The sequence below is a fragment of the Trichomycterus rosablanca genome, chromosome 11 (assembly GCF_030014385.1).
Source record: "Trichomycterus rosablanca isolate fTriRos1 chromosome 11, fTriRos1.hap1, whole genome shotgun sequence".
NCBI classification, from domain to species: domain Eukaryota; kingdom Metazoa; phylum Chordata; class Actinopteri; order Siluriformes; family Trichomycteridae; genus Trichomycterus; species Trichomycterus rosablanca.
In genome coordinates this window covers 37,192,094-37,214,706 of record NC_085998.1, presented here as the reverse complement: position 1 = coordinate 37,214,706, position 22,613 = coordinate 37,192,094, and the positions used below count along the sequence as shown (strand labels likewise).

The following is a 22,613-nucleotide window of genomic DNA, read 5'->3' as shown; positions in this document are numbered from 1 at the left end:
GAAGAATTATGTAGTGAACCAAAAAGTGTTAAACAAACCAGAATATGTTTTATATTTTACCAACTCTACCTCTGCACAACCCAACTGATGGTCTCAAACACATTAAAAAAGCAACAAATTCCAAAAATTCACTCTAGACAAGGCACAAACATTCATTGAAAACCATTCCAGGTGGAGACCTAATAAAGCTGGTTGAGAAAATTTCAAAGAGTGTGCAAATCTGTCATTAAAGCAAAAGATGGCTACTTTAAAGAATCTAAAATATAAAACATATTCTGGTTTGTTTAACACTTTTTTGTTTACTACATAATTCCATATGTGTTCCTTCATAGTTTGGACGTCTTTAGTATTAATCTACAATGTAGAACATTTAAAAAAAATTAAGAAAAACCACAGGAATGAGAAGGTGTGTCCAAACTTTTGGCCTGTACTGTACATGATAGGATTTGTTTCGGTACTTTAGGATTCGGTCCGAATAAGCGGCTGGTCCGATTGACCGGATTCGACTGTATATTGTAGCATTAAGTGTGTAGCGAGTAAGTTAAGTGATAGAGCACGAAATGAAACACTCCCCCCCCAACTTCCTCCGCCAATCTCCACCCCCGCCAGCACCTTCGTCTGATTTTTAAGGTAAATACACGTAATAAAACCAGTTTATTTCTTTACATTCTCTTTTATTATGTATTATTATTTTTTTATACATTATTTGTTATTAATAAAGTACATTTTTCTTATTTAAAGACACGTAACAAAAAAAATCGGTGTGGTTTTTGGGGGGCTGGAACGGATTAATAGCGTTTCAATTCACTTTAATGGGGAAATTTGATTCGATATACCAGCTCGTTCACAGAACGAATTAAACTCGTAAGTCGAGGTTCCACTGTGTAGCTATATGCACCTTGATTTCATCACAGGTCCAAAAAGAGTGAATAAAAGGTTAACACCTGTTTTTAAAGTCGTTTAAACCGTTTAGTGAACCACGCTACCTTATACGGATCCAGAAGGAAGTCGCTGAACTTGCTGGGCAGATTAAACTTTTTCACCAGCTCGTCCTCCACCACCCAGGGGGCGCTCTCTCCCATGCCCAGCCTGAGCGCGTAGTGCCTGATGAAGTAGCGCATGATCTCTTTATTAGGGGGCCTCTCCGATCTGAACAGGCTGTCGGCGGGGACGTCGCTGATCACTTTGTCCTCGTCCAGGAGCTTTACGTCGTATTTGTGGGGTAGGAATTTAGGCATCGCCCATTTCTTCTTCTCCTCCTTCACAGTGGTGGGAAGTTTCCTGGGGGAGCGACGCGCCCGATCACCTGCCGGAAACGAAATGGTCAAATCGCGTCCAGTAGACGGAGAATAAGCTGGACTGACATCATCGTGACATTACCAGGAGCTAGTCTGCTCGAGCAACATGAGACGAAGGGCATTAGAGAAAACTGACCCATCTGTGCAACCAACCGATGCAGAGCGACAACGGCGTAGTGACGTACAGGGGCAGCGATGGCTCGGTGGTTAAGGTAACTGGATTAGTAATCGGAAGGTTGCCGGTTCAAACCGCACCACCACCGAGTTGCCACTGTTGGGCCCCTGAGCACGGCCCTTAACCCTCAATTGTTCAAAATCGTGTTCAGTCATAATTGTAAGTCACTTTCACTGACGGTCTGTAACCATAGTTCTTCACCAAAACAGTGCAGTAATACACTCAACATCAATGTCAACCCCCAACACCATTACAGAAGTACAGTAGTACTATTTAGTAGTGAGTATTCGTGGCGCGCTACGAGTAAAAGCGTCAGCTGGCTCTGCGCATTCCAGTGTCGCCAGATTGGGCGATTATCCGCCTAATTGGGCGGATTTGGTTGGAAAACAATTTAATAGCAGGTAAATAACACTTCTATTTAAAAGAAAATCTTCCGTTTTAAGAAGCTCCAGCATTGTAGAAGGCTATTAAAAGTAAAGTCAATTTTCAATGCTGATTTAGCGTAATAGTGTCGGTCAGTCTGTATCATATTCTTGAAAGAAAATTAAAATTTGTTAAAGTAACTTGTAATCTAAATTGTAATCCATAAAGTAACTAAGTTACTTTTTAAAGGAGTAATCAGTAATCAGATTACTTTTTCAAGGTAACTATGCCATCACTGGTCACTTTGGATAAAAGCTTCTGCTAAATGCCCGAAAACGTAAATGTACAGCATAGCCACTGGAAGGTGCGCTTGTGCGCTCTCCCCAAGTCCAGATAAAAATAAGGATGGTTGCATGAAGAAGGGCCGTAAAAGCAGTAAAATAAAAGCTTAAAAAAGGTATGAGCCAATATTACTTTGTATATTCAAATTTCAAATAAAAATGCTGATCTGCCGGTTCAAGCCCAATCATCAACCCTTTTGGGCCACCAGGCAAAGCTTAACTGGCAGGGTTTAGACAAAAGACAAAGTATTTGTAAATTTATATCTGACTACAGAGACTAATGCTATATATTGCTCTATAATAGTTTAATAATAATGGTATCATTTCAATAATTTCCCTCAGGAAGAATAAAGAAAGCATCCACCTACTGTATGTATAATAGCATTCTGTTCTTAACTTGCGAAATAGCACCACCTTCAGGGCACTTTTAATTTGACAGCCTTTACATTTCCCTAAAAGTATTCAACTAAAAAACCATGTGCGTCCTAAAACGAGTTGCTAAACAACACGTGGTGACTTACAGAGGCTCTCCCTTCTGTTCTCCTCCTCTTTGGGCGGCTCTTTCTTCTGGTTCTCCTGGCTGGCATTCTCTTTGTCACTAGAGGGGGAGTCGCAAGCTCCCTCCAACTTTTTTTCCGTCTGTTCCTCCTGCGCGGCTTCCAGCGGATGGATCTTCACCACCTTCACCCGCAGACTTTTATCTTTTCCCAGCTGAGATTAGAAGAGATTTAATAAATAATAAATAATAAATATTAATATTAATATTAATAATAATAATATTAATATTAATAATAATAATAATAATCATAATAATAATCATAATCATAATAATAATAAATGACCGAAGCAAGATAGAGAGTCAGTCCATTATAAAAGTCGATTCTTACCAGAAAGTCGCACTCCTCGCCCACGGCGAATTTAGTAAGGACCTCTAACCAGGCCTTTTCCACCAGTTTGTCTAGAGACAACGTGTTGTGGTGCACGATCTCTAGGACTGGCTTCTCAAACCACACAGGGTATTCTTCCTGGAGCCTAGGACAAAACAAAGACACCCATGCCTTAACATTCAGTAAAGATTTTATTTATTAGCATTTTAAACGTCATGTTTTACACTTTGGTTACATTCATGACAGGAACGGTAGCTACTCAATACACGAGGTTATATCGAACACAGTCATGGACAATTTAGTATCTCCAATTCACCTCACTTGCACGTCTTTGGAATGTGGGAGGAAACCCACACGGACACGGGGAGAACATGCAAACTACACAGAAAGGACCCGGACCTTCTTGCCGTGAGGCGACAGTGCTACCCACTTAACCACCGTGCCGCCCTCATTCAGAAGGAAAATTACATTAAAATCTGGCACTTTATAGGATCAAATTTTAACCCGTACACATTGTCTAAGATTCTGTACTCAAAATCAAACACTAAGATCAAAAGGATCAGTTGTTATGGAAACGTTATTGATCAGTCATTGTCTTCACTACCAGTAGAGGGAGCCATAAACATCCTGCATTATACTGTACATCAAGCACGAGGGTTCTCATGAAAGACTTGAACATGATCGACACACAGAACCTTCATGCCTATGTTTTCCACTTTAGTTTCAGTAGGTTACTGCAAAAGTGTTTTAATTTCAACTCTTTAAATATTTAAACTCATGTTTCTATATAAAATACTGTTTGGAAGTCTGAAAAGCAGACAACACTTTATTGATCCCGAAGGAAATGACACAAGGGAGGACAGACATCATTCAACACAAGTAAACATAACAGGGCATAGGCAAAAGGCAAGACATTAGCAAAAACAGCAGCATATGTATTATTGCACTAAAGAGAAAAAATATATATATTATTTTACAAAAATATTTTGCACTAAAAGAGATAAAAAGATATTGTACAGAAAAAAGATCCCAGCCCTACGCAGTTCCCAGCCCTATGATTAACAGCACGTTGTTTCGTAACGTGAAGGGTTTCCGTCTTGCACAACCGTCTCTTAAGCCGACAGTAAAATAAAGCTGACTCGATCGTGTTGAGTCCAGCAGCTTCCAGTATTATAAAGATCTAATTCTGTTCTGTTTTCTGTGCTTTTTTTTTTTTAACTGCATCTGACCAAAATTGTGCCTGGCATGCGGTGGCAGTTTGGGTTTTCTGTCTGACCTCGACAAGAGGCTTGTATTTCATATTGTATTTACTTTTTAACATGTAAACTTTTATCCATAGACACAGAAGTCACCAGCTGGCATCATATCAATCACTGATTAATACGACAATTACTGTAGGTATCCGCTTGTTAAGTGGCGACGCGTCGACCTTATGATGCGTCACATCCGGGGCCAAGTTGGCCGAGTCCCTCGTATTTTCAGTATGCCACAGCGCTGTGTGCCCGTACCGCTTCAACAGGTCCGAGTCGGGGAAAAAAAATACCCAACTGTCTTTTTACCGCTTTCCTTGCGATTAGATATCATGAAGTAATATTTTTGTTCATAATTCAATGTAAAAAGGTAAACTGTCATTGTACAGTATATTCATTACACGTGTTTCAAGCTTTTTATTTTTTTTTTATTTCATATAATAATGTGAGATTCTGTATTTTTACTATATAAGCTATAAGCTATACTGATTAAAAGTAAAACCAAAGAGTTAGAAATGTTAGTTTTCATGTAATGAATTAAAAATATGAGCGCTTAATGAAATAATGACCTGAACTTTATGATATTCAGATCACCTGAAGTGCACTAGTGTTCTGCACATCTTGTCTTATTTGTATCTTAATGTATGTTTCTAATATATATATAATATATGTATATAATAAGACCTTTTCTCGTCCAGACCGCTATTGAGAAGGACTAGATAGACATTTATGACTCGGGTAATGTTCGTAAATCCAATTTCCAACGACAGCAACACGAGTTCCTTAAGTTTCCCACAAACAGAATTTATTTTAACTTTCTTCTTACATTGACTCATCCGTTAATCCAAGTTTCTTATAAAAACTCACTATGTTCGCAATTGGCGTCTAACAAACAAAACTACGATCATAAATCTGTTGCAATTAGAATTCTGCCCCCCCCCCCCGCAGGCTCCACCGAAGAGGACTAATGAATAACAGCATACACTGATTACCAGGAAAAATCATCAATAGCTGAAATACCAAGTCTCCTCAAATAAGTATTCTTTAACCAAACAGAAAATATTCATGATAATAAACATAGATCATTACAATTAGTGCAATATGGATCTTACAATATATATTTATAAAGGTTCACAGGTTTAGCCATAGTTGTTTGCGTTTGCGATTAGGTTCGTTCGGCCCCGTAAATGACGCGTGACGTCACACCTAACAAGCGAATAAATCAAGTAGCAGCTCTAACTGAACACCAATTATATAACTCATTCATTTATTACGTATGTAAGACTCACAGCTCGGTGACCTCCTGCTCTTCCTCCCAGGCCTCCAGGTGCGTAAGCTGGCTGCTGCCTGTGCTCTTGCACGTCCAGACACGCTCGCTGTACTTCTGCATTCGGGCCTCGTACTCTCTGAACCGAAAGTTAAGGAACCACGGTGCAGAAAAGGAAATACGATCACTTCACATAATAAAATAAAGGCATGAAACCTTTGCTCATGATAGTCTGCTGCCTCTGTTCTGTCTTAGATCGTCACATATATGTAGTATTAACACTTGAAGCAACTGTTTTAGCCATCAATATAACACACAGTATAAGATACTGCTAAAAATACCAACAGTATTGAGAGAGGTGCATTTTTTATGCAATTTATTACATTTTTGTTGTTTGTTTTAGTTGGAATAATTCTACATTTATTCTTCATAAAACTTTCAGAACTTTAGTAAAATATTAAGACCAACAGAGAAAACTAAACAGCTTAAAATATCTCCTTATACGTTTAGGCATTTCTAGACAGACTTTGCTTTAGTGCAAATTATCCAGGACATAAAATTATAGTAGTAAGTAGTTTGACAGGTACAAGTCAGGCGTCAATCAACATGAATGTTTACACGTTCCACAATTCTCTGTATTCCGTTAAACACGTGTTGTCGTTCTACGCGAAAAATACTACTATCCAGACTGATGTAGCCGGATATCATAAACGTAATCACTGCTTCAGTTCTTGCACGCCACATCCTCCAACACCATGTCACGACCTTGAATTGAACACGCTGTGACATTTACAGTACACTGAACTACCTGCATGTGTATTCGTATCCTACACACAGAGAGAACACGTCATCAAGGACACCAGCAGGGTAATCACATAATCGTGCGAGTCACATTTACGGCATTTACCGAAGCGACTTCCGGCAACCTCCTGAACGCTGCTGTTGAGCTACCACTGCCCTGGTGGTGTCCTGGTACGAGTGTACTAGGTGCAGCAGTGTTGTTGGGATTTTTAAATACCGTTTTAGTGTGCTGGGGTTTTTTTTTTTATTAGTAGTACTCGTCGCACAGTTAGAGCTGTTTTCTTTCGCCACGCACAATGTGTTAATGTTATCATTTAAGATAAATTATCTTACAGTTTTGGATGGAGCACTATTCGCCCGAGACGACACAATCCAATCTCTTACGTGTAGTGTAAAGACAAGGTCACAGCTTTCCTATGAATATTCGTTTTGAAGTCACGCTTTAAAGTGTGTCGGCTGCTGTGACGTGATGAAAACAACGCTTTTAAACCATTAGAAGCCATGAGCAAGATGAATTGATATGCTTATCATGCGTCCAGTTGTGTCAAAACGTTATGAACCCTAACTGTAAAATGTTATAAGCTTGCAATTGTCTGTACAACTTAGTAAAGAACCTAAGGTCCAAACACATTTGTTTAAGTTATCGGCATTTATCCAAAGCGACTTACAGTACTGTGACGGTATATTGCCTAAGCAATTAGGGGTTAAGGGCCTTGCTCAAGGGCCCAACAGTGGCAACTACTCAAGTAATAATATAATAATAAGTTACACCTATATAGCGCCTTTCACAAAACCCAAGGTCGCTTTACATACAAAAGAAACAATCACACAGAAATAGCAGAAGATGAAGTGAGAAAAGTCTTTAAATTCAGAGAGAGAGGAAGTGGAACGTAGAGAGGAAGGAAGAGAGTCCCAGAGTGAAGGGGCAGCAACACTAAAAGAACGACCGCCTAAACCCGGGAACAGCCAGGAGACCAGCGTCCGACGACCTTAAACTCCGGGATGGAGTGTAGCACCGGAGGAAGGTCCAACAAATAAACAGGACCTAAACCACGAAGTGACTCCGAACTACTGAACTATGTACGTCACAGTACGCCGATCACTAGGTTATATTCTATTTCTATCCTATCGTGTTAAATCATATTTGTGGTGGCACCACTATTCATCCGTGATGAAATAAAAAGACCGTCAAGGACAAATCTGTATACATTTAAAATCTATAAAACGAACACAGTCGAGTACTATAACTGACAAATGCTGTTTAGTTCAATCCTAATCAACGAGTTTATGTTGTTACAAGGTTGTTATGCAAAATTATGTAGAAACCATCTCAAATCCGTGTTAAAAAACTTTGTAAAAATGATTTAAAGTGCACTTACGAATACATACAACAATAAATACAACAAAGAACAAACATCTAGCGTGTAACAACCCACGACGAATCACCAGTGGTATAATATCATTCAACATAGTCTCTAACCTCAGCATGATGTGAACTTATAGCTCAGATTCATAGTTAATAGATTTCTTGTGTCATTTAATAGCATTAAACGTTTTTAAATTATATACATATGCATACATGCATCATGTTCCAGACAATGTTTGGGAACATTGTCAAACAATTCACCTGGTTCTATATCTCGCACCATTGCTCACACTGGTCTTTCACTTTCATTTCTTATTTATATATAGTATATATATTATAGTTTTTATACTGCACAGAACTCTGCACCTTTAACCCATAATGTGAATTACACATGCTAACTGTTTACAGGTATGAATGTGTGAAGTGTGTGTGTGTGTGTGTGTGTGTGAGCATACTTGGCCAATAAAGTCTGATTCTGATATCTGCACTGATTTTAAGTGAACGTGCGATACATTTTATTATTTTGTTATTATATATGCTTACATTCCTAATTGTTAATACGTGTATAAACACTTTTATATCTTTATATTCTTGAAAGCTGCTGTAAAGCTACAAATCCCCCCCTTTGGGATAATAAAAGGCTAGCTTATCTTATCTACATCTTATCTTATCGTCATTTCATGATCCCGGAACAAACAGTTAACAGAGCACCTGTAACTAATAAAAATACACATTTGATTTATATAAACCTAATGAGTGAATAAAGAAGTCTAGTCTAGATTAGCTCTCAAGGTGCAAAGATGAGAGTACGACACGACACGACACGACTACTATACTAGTGTGCACTCCGACGCTAGCTACAGTGCTAACTAACTGGTTAGCCTAGGTGCTAGCTAGCAGAAGGATACTCTTTGTTGGTGAAGGCCTCCTTGGTGTGAGGGATGATGTACAGCGGCTCTCCCGGGTTGGGATCTTCGGCAGGCGGCTTAGCCAGCGGATACGGCTTCCGTCCGAGCAGCGGCGCCATCCCGGCAGTTTATTAATCACTAAATCTCAGTCGTACGTTGTGTTAAAACCAAGGGCAGCGAGAACATGTAATCCGATAACAGACAGAGCTGAGAGACAAAGCGCCGTTTCCCGACATCAACACACACACATACGGTTAGCTACACTGAGTTAGCCTAGCTTAGCTTAGCTTAGCTTAGACAAAGCGCCGTTTCCCGACATCAACACACACACACACACACACGGTTAGCTTCACCGAGTTAGCCTAGCCTAGCCTAGCCTAGCTCAGCTTAAATAACAATAACAGTGACGCTTCAGGCAATAGATTGATCTTCTGATTCTTCAATCCGCCCGACTTTTATGAGTTTACCATAATCCGTCCGTCTGCTCTATAAAGAACCGCACGCAGCGCGTCTGAGGGAGTAAAAAGACGCCGAGTTTCGGTGAGTCGCGGCCCGGTAGCGAGGAGCTAAACTCTGGGCACTATGGCGCGCGCGCGCTTTCTAAATCCTCTGAGCGTGCGCACTTAGCTCGAGCGCTTGCTTAATCACCAGTGCGTTAGGAACGCGTGCATGGCGCTCTTCCGAAATCCAGATTCACCGCGGATCCGAGATCATCCGTCGCAGAAGCAAATAGGATAAAGTGTCCGGTTGAAGAAATGGCGGGAGATCGGAGCCTACCGGCAACATTTCCTCCCCGCGTCTCTGAGCCCGAAAACTCCCACCGGCAGCGCGCCGAATCGCTCACCTTTGTCCCGCCTACCAAAGCCACCATTGGCTAACCGCACCCAGAGCGCTCGAAATGAAGGACTGTGATTCGTCAACGTGCACGTCAATCGCATAGTCGACGCCCAGGATTCGGACAGAGGGCCGCGTCCAAAATGAAGCCAAACTTTCAGTTCTCTACACACTACACACACTAGACTACTTTTAAGACACTAACCTGCTGCAGTGCATTATGGGATTTTAGCAACGCCAGACTAGTGGTTTACACTCTTGGTTACATTCATGACAGGAACAGTATTAACAAGTTCACATCGAACACATTTGTAATGGACAATTTAGTGTCTCCACTTGCACGTCTTTGGACTGTGGGAGGAAACCGGAGCTCCCGGAGGAAACCCACGCAGACACGGGGAGAACATGCAAACTCCACACAGAAAGGACCCGGACCGCCCCACCTGGGGATCGGACCCAGGACCTTCTTGCTATAAGGCGACAGTCCTACCCACCGAGCCACCGTGCCGCCCAGACTCTAGTGGTGTGCGATACTGCAGATCTCATAACTCAAAACAAGTCAAGGTTACAGGTGTTGTGACTTTCACAGATGTAAGACAACACTTTGCCATTCTTTGACATCAGACTTTTTATTCATAACTTCAATAGCATTTAAAGTATTCAGCATATTAATAACTTCAATAGCTTTTATCAAATTTCATCAATATTCATCAAATTGCTCCCAAACAAGTTGTAATTTATCAAGTGTAACTCACATTACACACTACAACTCTTATACTGACACTTTTACCCGGTGGACTATTCTCAGTAAAAAGAAGATTAATTAGATAAAAAGATTTTTTTCACTAATTAGTCTTTTTTTTCTCCGTAGCTTTAATGTGACATATATCCTACATTTGTCTGAACAGTTTATAATCCTAAACTAACGTGTTTGCACAAAACAAAAATGCTTCACTTCACATGTTGGGTTGCAACTAACGATTATTTTCCTAATCAATCTGGTGATTATGTTTTTGATTAATTGCTTAGTTGGATTATTTAAAATACAAAAACAGAAACAATATTTACAAAAAAAAACAATATTTAAATAAATATTAAAACATCCACAACACTAGTATAATTTCCCTTCTTAATTTTGTTTAATCAAGCTGGCTGTTTAATTATTTTATGGCATATTAAATACCGCCATGTTCCTCATGAAATAATGCTAATTCACGATTTTCACTGTAAAATCACACATACGAGTAATTCAACCATTAAAAAAGAGCCACAGACACTTCTTGCACATTGAAGACTTAAATTAAATTAAATTAAATTAAATTAAAGACTGCAACATAACTTCAAGGAAGCTTTGTATTTTAGCTGCCCAGAATTACTTGGTAACAGTGTCAAATGTTTTACATGTACTGATAAATATGCAGAAATACTTAAAAAAACCTCTTTGTTTACTTTGCAGGTGGAGAATGCAGAGACGCCCTGAATTACTACCTGAATTGTTTTTTTTCTTGATGATGATGATAATAATAATAACATATAATAAATACAATATATTCTAACTGATTTTACTTTAGTTTATAATGGATAGAAAAATTGAGGGATTTTTCTTTTTTAATTTTTGGTTCATTCAATTGAATTTGATTGATGATGATAAAACATGTTTTAAAATAAATTTGTTTGCATTGATTTTGCCTCCGTTTATGTCAGTATTATCACATGAATTGTTTGAATTAAATCGTCATAGCAATTGTTATCAGAGTGATTCAGATATTTTTTTTAATGAATGGTAATGTCTGAGGGGGTTGGGGGGGTTCAGGGCTGTAGTATATTAGAATTGTATTTGGTGATATATAACTGTAAGTTAGTTAATGGTTAGAAGGTGGCAGTAAATACTTAATGACTATATAAGATAATGACGATAGAATTACTAAGTGAATGCACATGTAACGGGTTGGAAGCATGAATGTGTGTGTGTGTGTGTGTGTGTGTGTGGAGAATAAATGTGTAATCTCCTTCATCCAATATATCACAGAGACAGAGGGATTAACATTGTCCTGGATTAACATTATCTGTAGTTATGTTAAAGTAACATTTAAATCATTTAAAAATGTTTTTGTGTATGTTCTTTAACTTGTATTAAATGTCTTGAGAATAGTAAGAAAACTGACAAAAAACTGACAAAATAACGTTGAAGGAACGTTCTAATATGGAACGTTAAGGGAACGTTCAGAGGACCTTATTTAAAATGTTCTTAGAACATTCCAAGACAACGTTCCCAGAACGATAAATTATGGTTGCAAATGATGTTTAGGTTCTATGAACGTTTTCATAACTAAAAAAAACGTTCTGAGAACATCAAGAAAACTGGACAAAATAACATTGAGAGAACATTCCAATGCAACGTTCCCACAACCAAAATGGAACGTTTGGGGAACGTTCTCAGAACGTAATTTTGTTAGCTGGGATAGTCTCTAACCTTAGAATGATGTAAACTTATACAGTAGTTTAACGTTTAATAGATTTCTTGTGTTATGTAATAGCATTAAACGTTTTAAATTATATACATATACATGCATTATGTTCCAGACAGTACGCTATAGACACCAAGTTAAACAGCACCATGCAGAACATTCCTCCACTGTGTGTGTACAACAGTTGTGACCATGCTGAATATACACCCATTACTGTTCAGAAATAGAGGCATCTTACTCATCTTATTAATAATTTAAATATGACATTAATAGTGTGTCTGCAAGACCATTCGGATAATCAGATTACTGCCATAATCTAAAATTAATCATATTATTATGGTACATGTGAACACTAAGGACTAAAAGTACAACACTAAGGTTTGTCCACCAGCTAAAAAATTTCTGACATGCTTAATTTTGATACTGTAATGCTTTTGTAAACAGTGATATTGTGAGACAGTAAAACAGACTCAAATCTTTGTCATCCTTTATTATTGCAAAATATTCCTACAAATAAGTGAAAAATTCAAAATGTAAAATGTAAAGACCTTCATACTTGCAGTGCTTGACTTCTTTTATATGCTTCCCCATGGGGGGGGGTTGCTTATAATAAAAGACATGAGTTCATATCCAAGATAAATTTGTCAAGCTCAAATTGTTCAATTTAATTTCATTTTGTTGCAGCCGTTAATCAAGACATACAAAGTAAAACAAATAAGCAACACATGCAATAAAAATGCAGCAACAAACGGAAGCTGATGCAAATTAGTAGGTATTTAAAAAAAAAAAAAACATATATACAGTGTGTCATGACACAATACTGAAAAATTCTTTCAACTTTGGGCTGTTTTCACAACATATAACACTAACTGCTTTCGTTTCAAGTTACTATTTCTGTAGTACAAATGTAAACCCTTTGGGAAAAAACCCAAAATGCGATTCCAAGCATTATACAGTTTTTTTAAAAGATTTGTCATAATAGTTTTAAACACCAGTGAGTTTTGGTGAATATTTCTTCCTTTTTCTCCCTTTTTCAAATGTAAATACAGCCCACAGACAATGTGACTGTCCAGTTCAGTACAAGGTTCCCATCTGGGCTGTGATTATCGCTATGCAGCTAACTTTGCATTTATTCTGTGCAAATTCTTTTCAATGGTGGAGCAATCATGACATCCTCATCCTCCTGTAACAACAATAAAGTCAAACATTATTAAATTATTATTTAAAAAGAACTATTAACATGTACTATACTAAAATGTGTGTGTAGGATACTGTGAAGTACCTGTGCAGACAGAGGCAGCAAATCCTCTTTTATTAAAGTGGGTGGTTCATCTGTAACACTTCTGGTCACTGATGGCACTGTAAATGATGAGACAATAAAGTTATTTTATGCATAAGAAATGAGCATACACCACCAAACTACTTAGGTTACAAACTACTACTACAATTTGGGATGCAATTTGATGTCTTCAGTAGAGGATGCAAGCTTGACTACATTTCAAGGTAAGCTTGTTTAAATAAATAATTTGTCAATAACATAAACCAAGCTTTATCACTATTTGTAAATGTGTGTTTATTTCATTACCATCATACAGAGGGAAAGAAACAGGATCTTTTGTCTTTTAAGACTTATGGTTAAAAAGGTAGAAACTGCACAGCATTCATGTCCGTTTCAACGTCCCAATCAAAACTACAACAGATGTTGTTTCAACATAGACAATAGTATATAAATTACGTCTTACCCTCCATGGTCTCCTGTCCCAGAGTTGGTGGCTGTGAGTCCTCTGTGCGAAAGTAGGAAGTGTGAGTAGGGCTCACTGCCCCGCTGGCATGCTGTGGACTCGAGTTACTGCTGCTGTCCACTTTGTTATTGGACTGATAAACGTCCGACATAAAACTCTGATTACTGTTGTCATCTGTTAACCAAGATCAAAGAAACAAAGCAAAATGGTGAAGACTGAACTAGATTAGCATAAACAAGATTTGCATGAAGTGATTTTTGTTCTATTTACTTGGAACATTATGCCACATTAAGCTTTTTTTTACCTCAGGTTACGTGTCTAGCCTTTTCAAGTGCATTACCTTGGAAATCCAATAAAACTGAGCGAGCATTCTCCAACACCACATCAGTAGGTAAACCCTTCAGTTCTCGTATAGCACCTCCTGAACCTTTAGCTTTAAATATCTGCCAGAAATAATAATGAATCTCACTAAATAGCTTGCTTACAATCACCTAAACATGTATATAAAAGTGCTCATACCTGTTTAGTTTCTGTTACAGGAACCCATTTAAAGATCCGTAAAGATGTATCACCCACCGTTACCCACTTCTTCTCCCTATAGAAAAAAGTAAACACACATGATATGCATTTACAAATAGATAACAAATAGATGACAACTGTTCAGTGCACGTTTGTTACTGTAAAGGTAACAACTGATTACACAATGTATAAAACAATGTAATATTGCACTGATGCACTGAATACGAGGAGAAAAGGTTATTAAAAATAGACATACATTTACACTTGCCATAAACACATGTGAACATCGTTTTACTGATTCCACAGATGTTGGGCCCTTGAGCAAGGCTCTTAACCCTCAATTGACTGTATACTGTAACAGTACTGCACGTTGCTTTGGATAAAGAGGTCTGCTAAATGCTGAAAATGTAAATGTTTTGTGTATAGCACTATATACTCTATTATATATGATAACATGGAAAAGGAGCATTTGAATATGAATTAAAGTAAATATAAAATAGACATTTTAAAGAAAACAAATATTTAAATATTTACATTAATATATACAATGAAACGCATAGTACACAGAAACCAAGAACTAATAATCCTAATCTGGAAATAGATGGCAGCCAAGTTTTATATTCTTTATTAACATAGCATAAATTAAATAAATCACATTTTTTAAGGCACGGTGGCTCAACGGGTAGCACTGTCGCCTCACGTGACTGGATTCGATTCCCAGGTGGAGCGGTCCGGGTCCTTTCTGTTTGAAGTTTGCATGTGCTCCCCGAGTCTGCGTGGGTTTCCTCCTGGAGCTCCGGTTTCCTCCGACAGTCCAAAGACGTGCAAGTGAGGTGAATTGGAGATACTAAATTGTCCATGACTGTGTTTGACATTAAACTTGTGAACTGAGGAATCTTGTGTAATGAGTAACTACCGTTCCTGTCATGAATGTAACCAAAGTGTAAAACATGATGTTAAAATCCTAATAAATGCATAAAATTAATATAATTAATTAATTAATTAATATAATAATTTGTAGAATCCCCATACCAACCAATGCTTTCTAGAATCACCCATACCCATCGCAATGCTGCTAAATAATTATATAAAAAAAGGTACTGGACTAGTAATCAGAAGGTTGCCGATTCAAGCCCCACTTCTGCCAGGTTGCCACTGTTGGACCCCTAATCCTCAATTGCTCAGATTGTATACTGTCACAAATGGAAGTCGCTTTTGATAAAAAGCATCTTCTAAATACCGAACAAGGTGGCACGGTGACTAAGTGGGTAGCACTGTTGCCTCACAGCAAGAAGGTCCTGGGTTCGATCCCCAGGTGGGGCGGTCCGGGTCCTTTCTGAGTGGAATTTGCATGTTCTCCCCGTGTCTGTGTGGGTTTCCTCCGGGAGCTCCGGTTTCCTCCGACAGTCCAAAGACGTGCAAGTGAGGTGAATTGGAGACACTAAATTGTCCATGACTGTTTGACATTAAACTTGTGAACTGATGAATCTTGTGTAATGAGTAACTACGGTTTCTGTCATGAATGTAACCAAAGTGTGTAAAAACATGACCTTCAAATGAATATAATTAATATAATAATTTGTAGAATCCTCATACCAACCAATACTTTCTAGAATCACCCATACCCATCGCAATGCTGCTAAATAATTATATAAAAAAAAGGTACTGGACTAGTAATCAGAAGGTTGTCGGTTCAAGCCCCACCTCTGCCAGGTTGCCACTGCTGAACCCCTAATCCTCAATTGCTCAGACTGTATACTGTCACAAATGTAAGTCGCTTTGGATAAACATGTAAATGTAAATGTAAATGTGGAATCGAATCTTTGAATCTGCACAATTGATTCCCATAATATGTAACGTCACTAAAGAGTCGATTCAGGAATTCGTGGAATCAAACTGCACTGCGCATTAGAGACGGACTCTCGCAAGACCCGCCCTCTTTTACATGACGTTTAGAATTCGTCTTCTTATTGGTCAGCTCTCAATTATAAACCCGTCAGTCAAAAAAACTGTCCCCGCCCACAGGCCACATTGAAGTTTGTGTTTTCGTTCAAGCAGAAACAAATTAAAGCGCGTTTTAATTCTTCATCTTACCATCTACGGACTCTTTCTATGGCCGCCATGACTTTTTTAATGTCATCTTTAGCACGACTCCTCGTCTCGGCTCGCACTGACCGTCCGGACATGTTGATGAGTTATTATATGACTTTTACAGATCTGTCTCTATTCCTGCTGCTTTCAGCTCGATGAGATTTCACAGCTACTATTCTTAATCTCGCGAGATTTCATAATCCGCCCACTTTCTGCTCCCTCTACTTTAGCGCCACTTAAATTAAGAGGTTAGTGAGTTGTAATGCCTGAATAAAGTGCCTAAAATGTGAGGGTTACCCCCTACCTGGAGTCAGATAAGCACCCAGAATCCATGAACACAATTAATGTCAGTAATAGACACTAGATAATGTTCTATTTAGTTAAAATCAAACACAAATACGCAAAGTTCAATGTCAAACAGTCATGGACAATTTTGTATCTCCAATTCACCTCACTTGCACGTCTTTGGACTGTTGGAGGAAACCCGGAGACACGGGGAGAACATGCGAACTCCACACAGAAGGGACCCGGATCGCTCCACCTGGGGATCGAACCCAGGACCTTCTTGCTGTGAGGCGACAGTGTTACCCACCGAGCCACCGTGCCGCCCATTTAATTATTTGTTTGTTTATTAGGATTTTAACGTCATGTTTTACACTTTGGTTACATTCATGACAGAAACGATAGTTAATCTTTACACAAGATTCATCAGTTTACAAGTTTAATGTCAAACACAGTCATGGACAATTTCGTATCTCCAATTTACCTCACTTGCACGTCTTTGGACTGTGGGAGGAAACCGGAGCTCCCGTGGATAACCCACACAGATATGGGGAGTAAAATGTAAATAATACCATATGCATATTTTACAAAGCGTTTTGTCAGCCAGGTCAAGACAGTGTATAAAGGCTGGTCCTGTGGGCTGCATTATTGTACAGTTGTGTAAAAAAAAAGTAATTGCCCACTTTATGAATGCATTTCACCACACTGAATGATTTTAGATGTTTAAATAAAACAATATTACATCAATAAAACTAAGACAAACCACTTCTAGGTACATTTACCACTATAAACCCTGTCTTCCTTTTGTCCAAGTGTGCATATGATTAAATAATTGGTGTGCAAGCCCTCGAGGGTGCAAATGCACGATTGCATTCGGAACAGTGCCTAGTTTAATAGAAGAACACACCCCCAAGCACTGTCCAGGAATTGATATATCACTTTAATTTAATTATTCTAGTTTATATGTAGAAGACGATACTAATAATAATAATAAGATACATCCAGCATTTAGCCACCAGCCACATTTTAAAATGTTTCTTTATAATTACTGTAAACTATATTATTATTGTGCATTGTACATGCCAAATTTAATGCTGTAAATAAGCACCACTGTAGGAAAAGTTCTACCTGAAACCAAAATACAGTTGGTTTAATCATTCATTAGGCATACAGACTAAATCTAAAAATCATGCAGATGTGAGTTTCAGCTTTATTATCTGCATTACGTCTCAGAGACATGTATATGATCCTTGCGTCTAGTTGGTATTCATAAGAAGTTTGGTTTGTTCTGGTCCATATCCATTCTTCCTCAGGATACTCTGGATTTTCTCCTTGTCTATGGTGTAGATTCTGCAATTCTTCCAAACCCACCTCAAACCTAAACAGCTAAATCACTGTTTACAGTATACATAGAAACAAATAAAAGTGTGCGCATAGACACCATGATAGAATCACGTTTTATTTTTCTAAACAATAATCAAAATGTCTTTAAAAAAATGCATAATCAAGTAACTGAAGGTTAACGCTCCTCTGTCACTGTTGGATGTTTCTTAATAGTTCTTCATAAATCCACCTTTAAACTGTATGTTACATCATTCCACTCCACTGCAGAGATGAATACACAACCTGACTGTCCTCTCCACTGTCGCCGGGTTCATGTGGTGAGCACAGCAGCACAGTCTTCTTCACGTTTGAACCCAGACGTGCTATCGTTAAAATATCATAGAGGGGAGACTGTTCATCCATAGACAAGCACAATGCAATAAAGTGTGCATGGTAACGCAGTGGATCACCTGGAGGAAAACAATAGCAATCAATACTTAATTATGATCAACTCATACACTTCTTATCTCAAAATATAGCTACATAATCCGATTTCCTGTAGGTTTTGGGGTGCATTAGTGATTCATAGTAAAAACTAAACCATACATTTGATTATGTTTGCATAATGAATAATGGGTTGGTCAGTGAAAACAGCTGCCTTTTTTACTTTTGTCTGTTAAATGTTTTATTGCATTTTAAAATAGCCCAACTATTCTGAAAATTGGGTTTGTATGTCTAATAATTCTACAAAGAGGTGGACCTAAGTTCTAGACACAGCTCAATGATAATTAAAGCAAACAAGATGCACCTGATCCCAATCTGGAGTATCACATCAAGGGGTCTGAATACTTTTGTGAATAAAAGATTTCAGTTTTTGATTTTGCATTAATTTGGGAGAACTCTACAGATGATTAGATATAGACCGATGGGTAAAAACTGCAATTATATCCATTTGAAATTAAATCCACAACAAACAAAGGTGCAAAAACTCCAGGGGTTCAAAATACTTTTTGAATCCACTATATATGCAATAAACCAACCACTTTATTTTGGTCTGAGTCGTGGTGGGTCAAAAATAGACCCCTGACAGGTCTATAATGAATATATTAAACATATAAGACATTTCTAAAACCTTTCCATTATCATCTCACCTGGATACACCAGATAGTCTCCTCCAAATTTCCCTGCAGAGGTCAGGTAGAAGCCCTTCCGTCTCAGATCCCTGTAAACAAGGAATCTCGTCTGCAAACGTTCGTCTTTAGGCATCGACCCATCAGCAGCCAAGAACTCCCGTTCCTCAGGGCAGTGACTGTAACCAGCACGGGCTGTGCAGAGCTGGACCAGCATGGCAGAGCGCGGAAATGAGAAGTTTTTCTCCAGAGATTCAAGACGCTCTCTTACGGCCTGCTCCTCGTTACTTGAGTGATCTTTGTAACAAAATACAGAGAACAGTATCTGTTTCATTAGAACCTAAATGCAACTTTTACACACACACAGACACATTTATCAATGATCTGTTCTGGAAAAATAAGCTTATAGTACAGTACAGTGTGGTTATGGCATTCAAATCATATAAATCAATATTTGGGACGTATAAATCAGTTATTTAAAGGAATTTGTACAAATTATATGTACATTTTTACATAAAATATATGCTTCTAACTATGCTTGCAACACCAGTTTAGGAAAGACCCTTTACTGTTCCAGCATGACTGAACTCCAGTGGCCTGCACATAGCCCTGACCTCAGCCCCAGTAAACAGCTTTGGAATGAACTAGAACATCATTCGAGAGTTTCTTGACCAACATCAGTGCCCAGCCATACAAATACTCTTTCAACTGAATGGGCACAAATTCCCACAGACATGCATCAAAGTCCTGTGAGAAGCCCTTCTGAGAAAGGTTGCTGATATGTTATAGCTGAAAAGATCAAATAGAGGTCACTCCAGAGGTAGGGGGACCTAGCCACTTGTCAGTGCGCTCTAAGTGCCAGTCCCAAGATAATATCCAGTGCCAGTCCCCTGGATAAATATACAGTAGAAGGGTTGTGTCAGGAAGGGAATCCTGCATAAAAACTGTGCCAAGCCTGGTATGCCAACCATCTGTTGTAGCGACCTTAAATACAGTAGCAGTTGAAAGAAAATAAAAACAAAAAAGTACAGTACAGTGTAGTTCTTTTTTAAGTGTAGTATATTTTAAATCAGTGGAAAACACTGTAGATTCTCACTCACCCTTCTGTTTCTCCTGCATCACTCTGTGCAGTACAGCTTTCTTGTCCTGAAGAGCGAGAGCACACTGCTCCTTATAGCTGCGCTCAGAAATGGCCTGGTACATCTCAACAGCTTTCGAATGACTTTCTTTACTTTCAGACACCTGTGCAAAATAAGATTCACACTTGAGCCAAAGTGCTCACATGTGAAACTAGACATACTTGTATTTTCTATTCCACAAACACCACACTTGTCTTAGTTCTCCTAAGAAGATGTAATTGTTGGTGGTAAAACATGTACTGTGACCAGTTTCGCATTGAGGAAGTCACCAATATTTTGCTGAAGTTAATTCTGAGCTGGATGATAAATAGTTGAGTCTGGGTAAATCATTTAGTAGTTTTATAGTTTACTTCATGAGCTGCTTATTAAAAACATTTTTATGTTAACACACCTGACTCAGCTCATAAACTAAAGCTAACCCGTATATTTAGTCTTGATCGATTCCTCTCTACTGTATCTGTAGCAACTACCATAAACAAGTATTTAAACAGGGGTCATGATAGGGTGGCAGTTAAAGTTGTTGCCACATATCTTTAGAGTCCTAAAACATGCAAGTGTGTGATCTGATTTAGCACTTGAATACACCTATGTGTAAATACCTATGTGTAGTACCCTGCAATGGATTGGTCCCATTCTCAGGCTGTATTTCTACCCTTTTAATTAGTGTTTTACTTTTTATGATACGCTTATGAGTTCCCCAGTACGACCCTTTGGCTGAACAGAACTGTTGTGAGTCCTATGCTGTAAACACTGGGTGTAAGTTGGGTCGTGACCCTTAGGTGGGTCGTGAGCCGGAAATTTTTTTTTTATAATAATAATAATTTAAAAAACTTATACGTGATCGCCCCCTTGTGGAGGCTTTATGTTACATCTTGTAAACCACAGTGGGAGCAGCCTCTACAGACAGTACGATGCATTGTTTGTGTTCGCTTGAAACAAAGTTTAAAAAACCCTGCCCTAAACCATCACAGGGATTCACTCTCCCTTCACTTAGTAACACCTAGAGACAATTTAGTAGCCAAAACGTTTACTGGTATGGTTTGGAAGGTGAAATGAAACCAAAGTATCTGGACACAGGAGGATCGTGGCAAACTCTACAGAGATAGTAATTATAGGTGAGTATCAAACCCATATCCCTGGAGCTGAGCAGCATCAACAACATATTAACAAAAATAATAAATGATGTGGTGCTGTGCAGGTTTAAAGATAGACACCACAAAGTTGAAGACAGTCATACCGGTGTGTGTACTGTAGCAGTGGCTCTTCCCGTCTGCAGCAGCAGCTGTGCCTCCTCCTGCAGGATCTCCAGCGGTCTTCCCATCCTCACATTCTGCCTGGGCTGCCTGGCCAGAGAGCCCACCAGAGCCCCGATCACCCCCACCTCCTCCCTGCACTGTTTAATATCTGATACCTTCCACAGGAGAGGCGTGGATCCACACAGATCAATGTTAACAGTCTGACGAGCAGGTTTAGACATTGTGTCCATACACTCACTGCTTTTATCATCTTCTTTATTAAGATTCGGCTGGGTGTCAGGTTGTGTGGTCTGCTGCTGGTCACTGACATCCATGATCAGTGTTATAATAATAATAATAATAATATCTGTGTGTTTTATTCACCCTGAACTAACTGCAGTTTATACATAAGCATGTGTGATGGTTCTCACATGGCAAACATGTGGAGCTTCAGTCTCCCGCATGTTGTTTTAAACTAAAATCTAATCTAATAAACACAGGTCAGATTGTCGATTTTTTTATTATAATAATTTGAATACCACCAAATTAGAATTTTAAACACATATTACACTCAGCATTTGTTTATGTCCGTGTTAGTGTGTTTCAGCCTAAGATCATGTCGGTATTTTAACCAATGGGCTCAAAGAACCATAAAGCTGTGCTTCAAGATATCAAAATAAAAGCCTGTGTGTGTGTGTGTGTGTGTGTGTGTGTGTGTGTGTGTGTGTGTGTGTGTGTGTGTGTGTGTGTACATATGTTCTATAGAATACTACATACAGACATCAGATTAATATGATATGTCCACGATATGTTCATATGTACGTATGTATGTATGTATATATGTGTGTGTGTACACATGTCATTTGTAGTACTACATACAGACATCAAATTAATATGACATTTACACACACATACTCTGTCTCACACACACTGTATATATATATATATATATATATACAGTGTATCACAAAAGTGAGTACACCCCTCACATTTCTGCAGATATTTAAGTATATCTTTTCATGGGACAACACTGACAAAATGACACTTTGACACAATGAAAAGTAGTCTGTGTGCAGCTTATATAACAGTGTAAATTTATTCTTCCCTCAAAATAACTCAATATACAGCCATTAATGTCTTAACCACCGGCAACAAAAGTGAGTACACCCCTAAGAGACTACACCCCTAAATGTC

At 38.5% G+C, this 22,613-nt stretch overlaps 3 protein-coding genes across 3 annotated transcripts in view; all 3 read right to left on the bottom strand.

The window, feature by feature from the left end:
- baz1b (bromodomain adjacent to zinc finger domain, 1B) overlaps nucleotides 1-9,436 on the bottom strand; it is a 28,907-nt gene extending 19,471 nt beyond the window's left edge. The window contains exons 1-5 of the mRNA XM_063004293.1: nucleotides 8,657-9,436; nucleotides 5,604-5,720; nucleotides 3,065-3,209; nucleotides 2,699-2,888; nucleotides 987-1,306 (exon numbers count right to left, since the gene is read on the bottom strand). Of these exons, the coding sequence (XP_062860363.1) occupies nucleotides 987-1,306; nucleotides 2,699-2,888; nucleotides 3,065-3,209; nucleotides 5,604-5,720; nucleotides 8,657-8,775 (891 nt within the window). The 5' untranslated portion in view covers nucleotides 8,776-9,436. The remainder of the gene's footprint in view (nucleotides 1-986; nucleotides 1,307-2,698; nucleotides 2,889-3,064; nucleotides 3,210-5,603; nucleotides 5,721-8,656) is intronic.
- A 2,997-nt stretch (nucleotides 9,437-12,433) lies between these two features.
- bcl7bb (BAF chromatin remodeling complex subunit BCL7B b) lies at nucleotides 12,434-16,462 on the bottom strand. The gene is made up of 6 exons (XM_063004871.1): nucleotides 16,314-16,462; nucleotides 14,220-14,295; nucleotides 14,041-14,143; nucleotides 13,701-13,874; nucleotides 13,241-13,317; nucleotides 12,434-13,141 (listed from the first exon to the last, which is right to left on the bottom strand). The coding sequence occupies exons 1-6, from the start codon at nucleotides 16,403-16,405 to the stop codon at nucleotides 13,088-13,090; spliced, it is 576 nt and encodes a 191-aa protein (XP_062860941.1). The 5' UTR covers nucleotides 16,406-16,462; the 3' UTR covers nucleotides 12,434-13,087.
- A 1,240-nt stretch (nucleotides 16,463-17,702) lies between these two features.
- tsen34 (TSEN34 tRNA splicing endonuclease subunit) lies at nucleotides 17,703-22,017 on the bottom strand. Its single transcript, XM_063004870.1, has 4 exons — nucleotides 21,422-22,017; nucleotides 20,146-20,287; nucleotides 19,067-19,342; nucleotides 17,703-18,385 (listed from the first exon to the last, which is right to left on the bottom strand). Exons 1-4 carry the CDS (start codon nucleotides 21,752-21,754, stop codon nucleotides 18,180-18,182), a joined length of 957 nt encoding a protein of 318 aa, XP_062860940.1. The 5' UTR covers nucleotides 21,755-22,017; the 3' UTR covers nucleotides 17,703-18,179.
- Between the last annotated feature and the right edge of the window lie 596 nt (nucleotides 22,018-22,613).

Excerpts from the sequence above, each read along its gene's own strand:
- tsen34 (XM_063004870.1), bottom strand. The coding sequence starts at position 21,754 with ATGGATGTCAGTGACCAGCAGCAGACCACACAACCTGACACCCAGCCG. Across the intron at positions 20,288-21,421 it reads CTGCTACAGTACACACACCG|GTGTCTGAAAGTAAAGAAAG; the intron begins GTATGACTGTCT and ends TATTTTGCACAG. Across the intron at positions 18,386-19,066 it reads AGACTATCTGGTGTATCCAG|GTGATCCACTGCGTTACCAT; the intron begins GTGAGATGATAA and ends GTTTTCCTCCAG.
- bcl7bb (XM_063004871.1), bottom strand. The coding sequence starts at position 16,405 with ATGTCCGGACGGTCAGTGCGAGCCGAGACGAGGAGTCGTGCTAAAGAT. Across the intron at positions 14,144-14,219 it reads CTGTAACAGAAACTAAACAG|ATATTTAAAGCTAAAGGTTC; the intron begins GTATGAGCACTT and ends TATTTCTGGCAG. Across the intron at positions 13,875-14,040 it reads AGTTTTATTGGATTTCCAAG|ATGACAACAGTAATCAGAGT; the intron begins GTAATGCACTTG and ends CTTGGTTAACAG.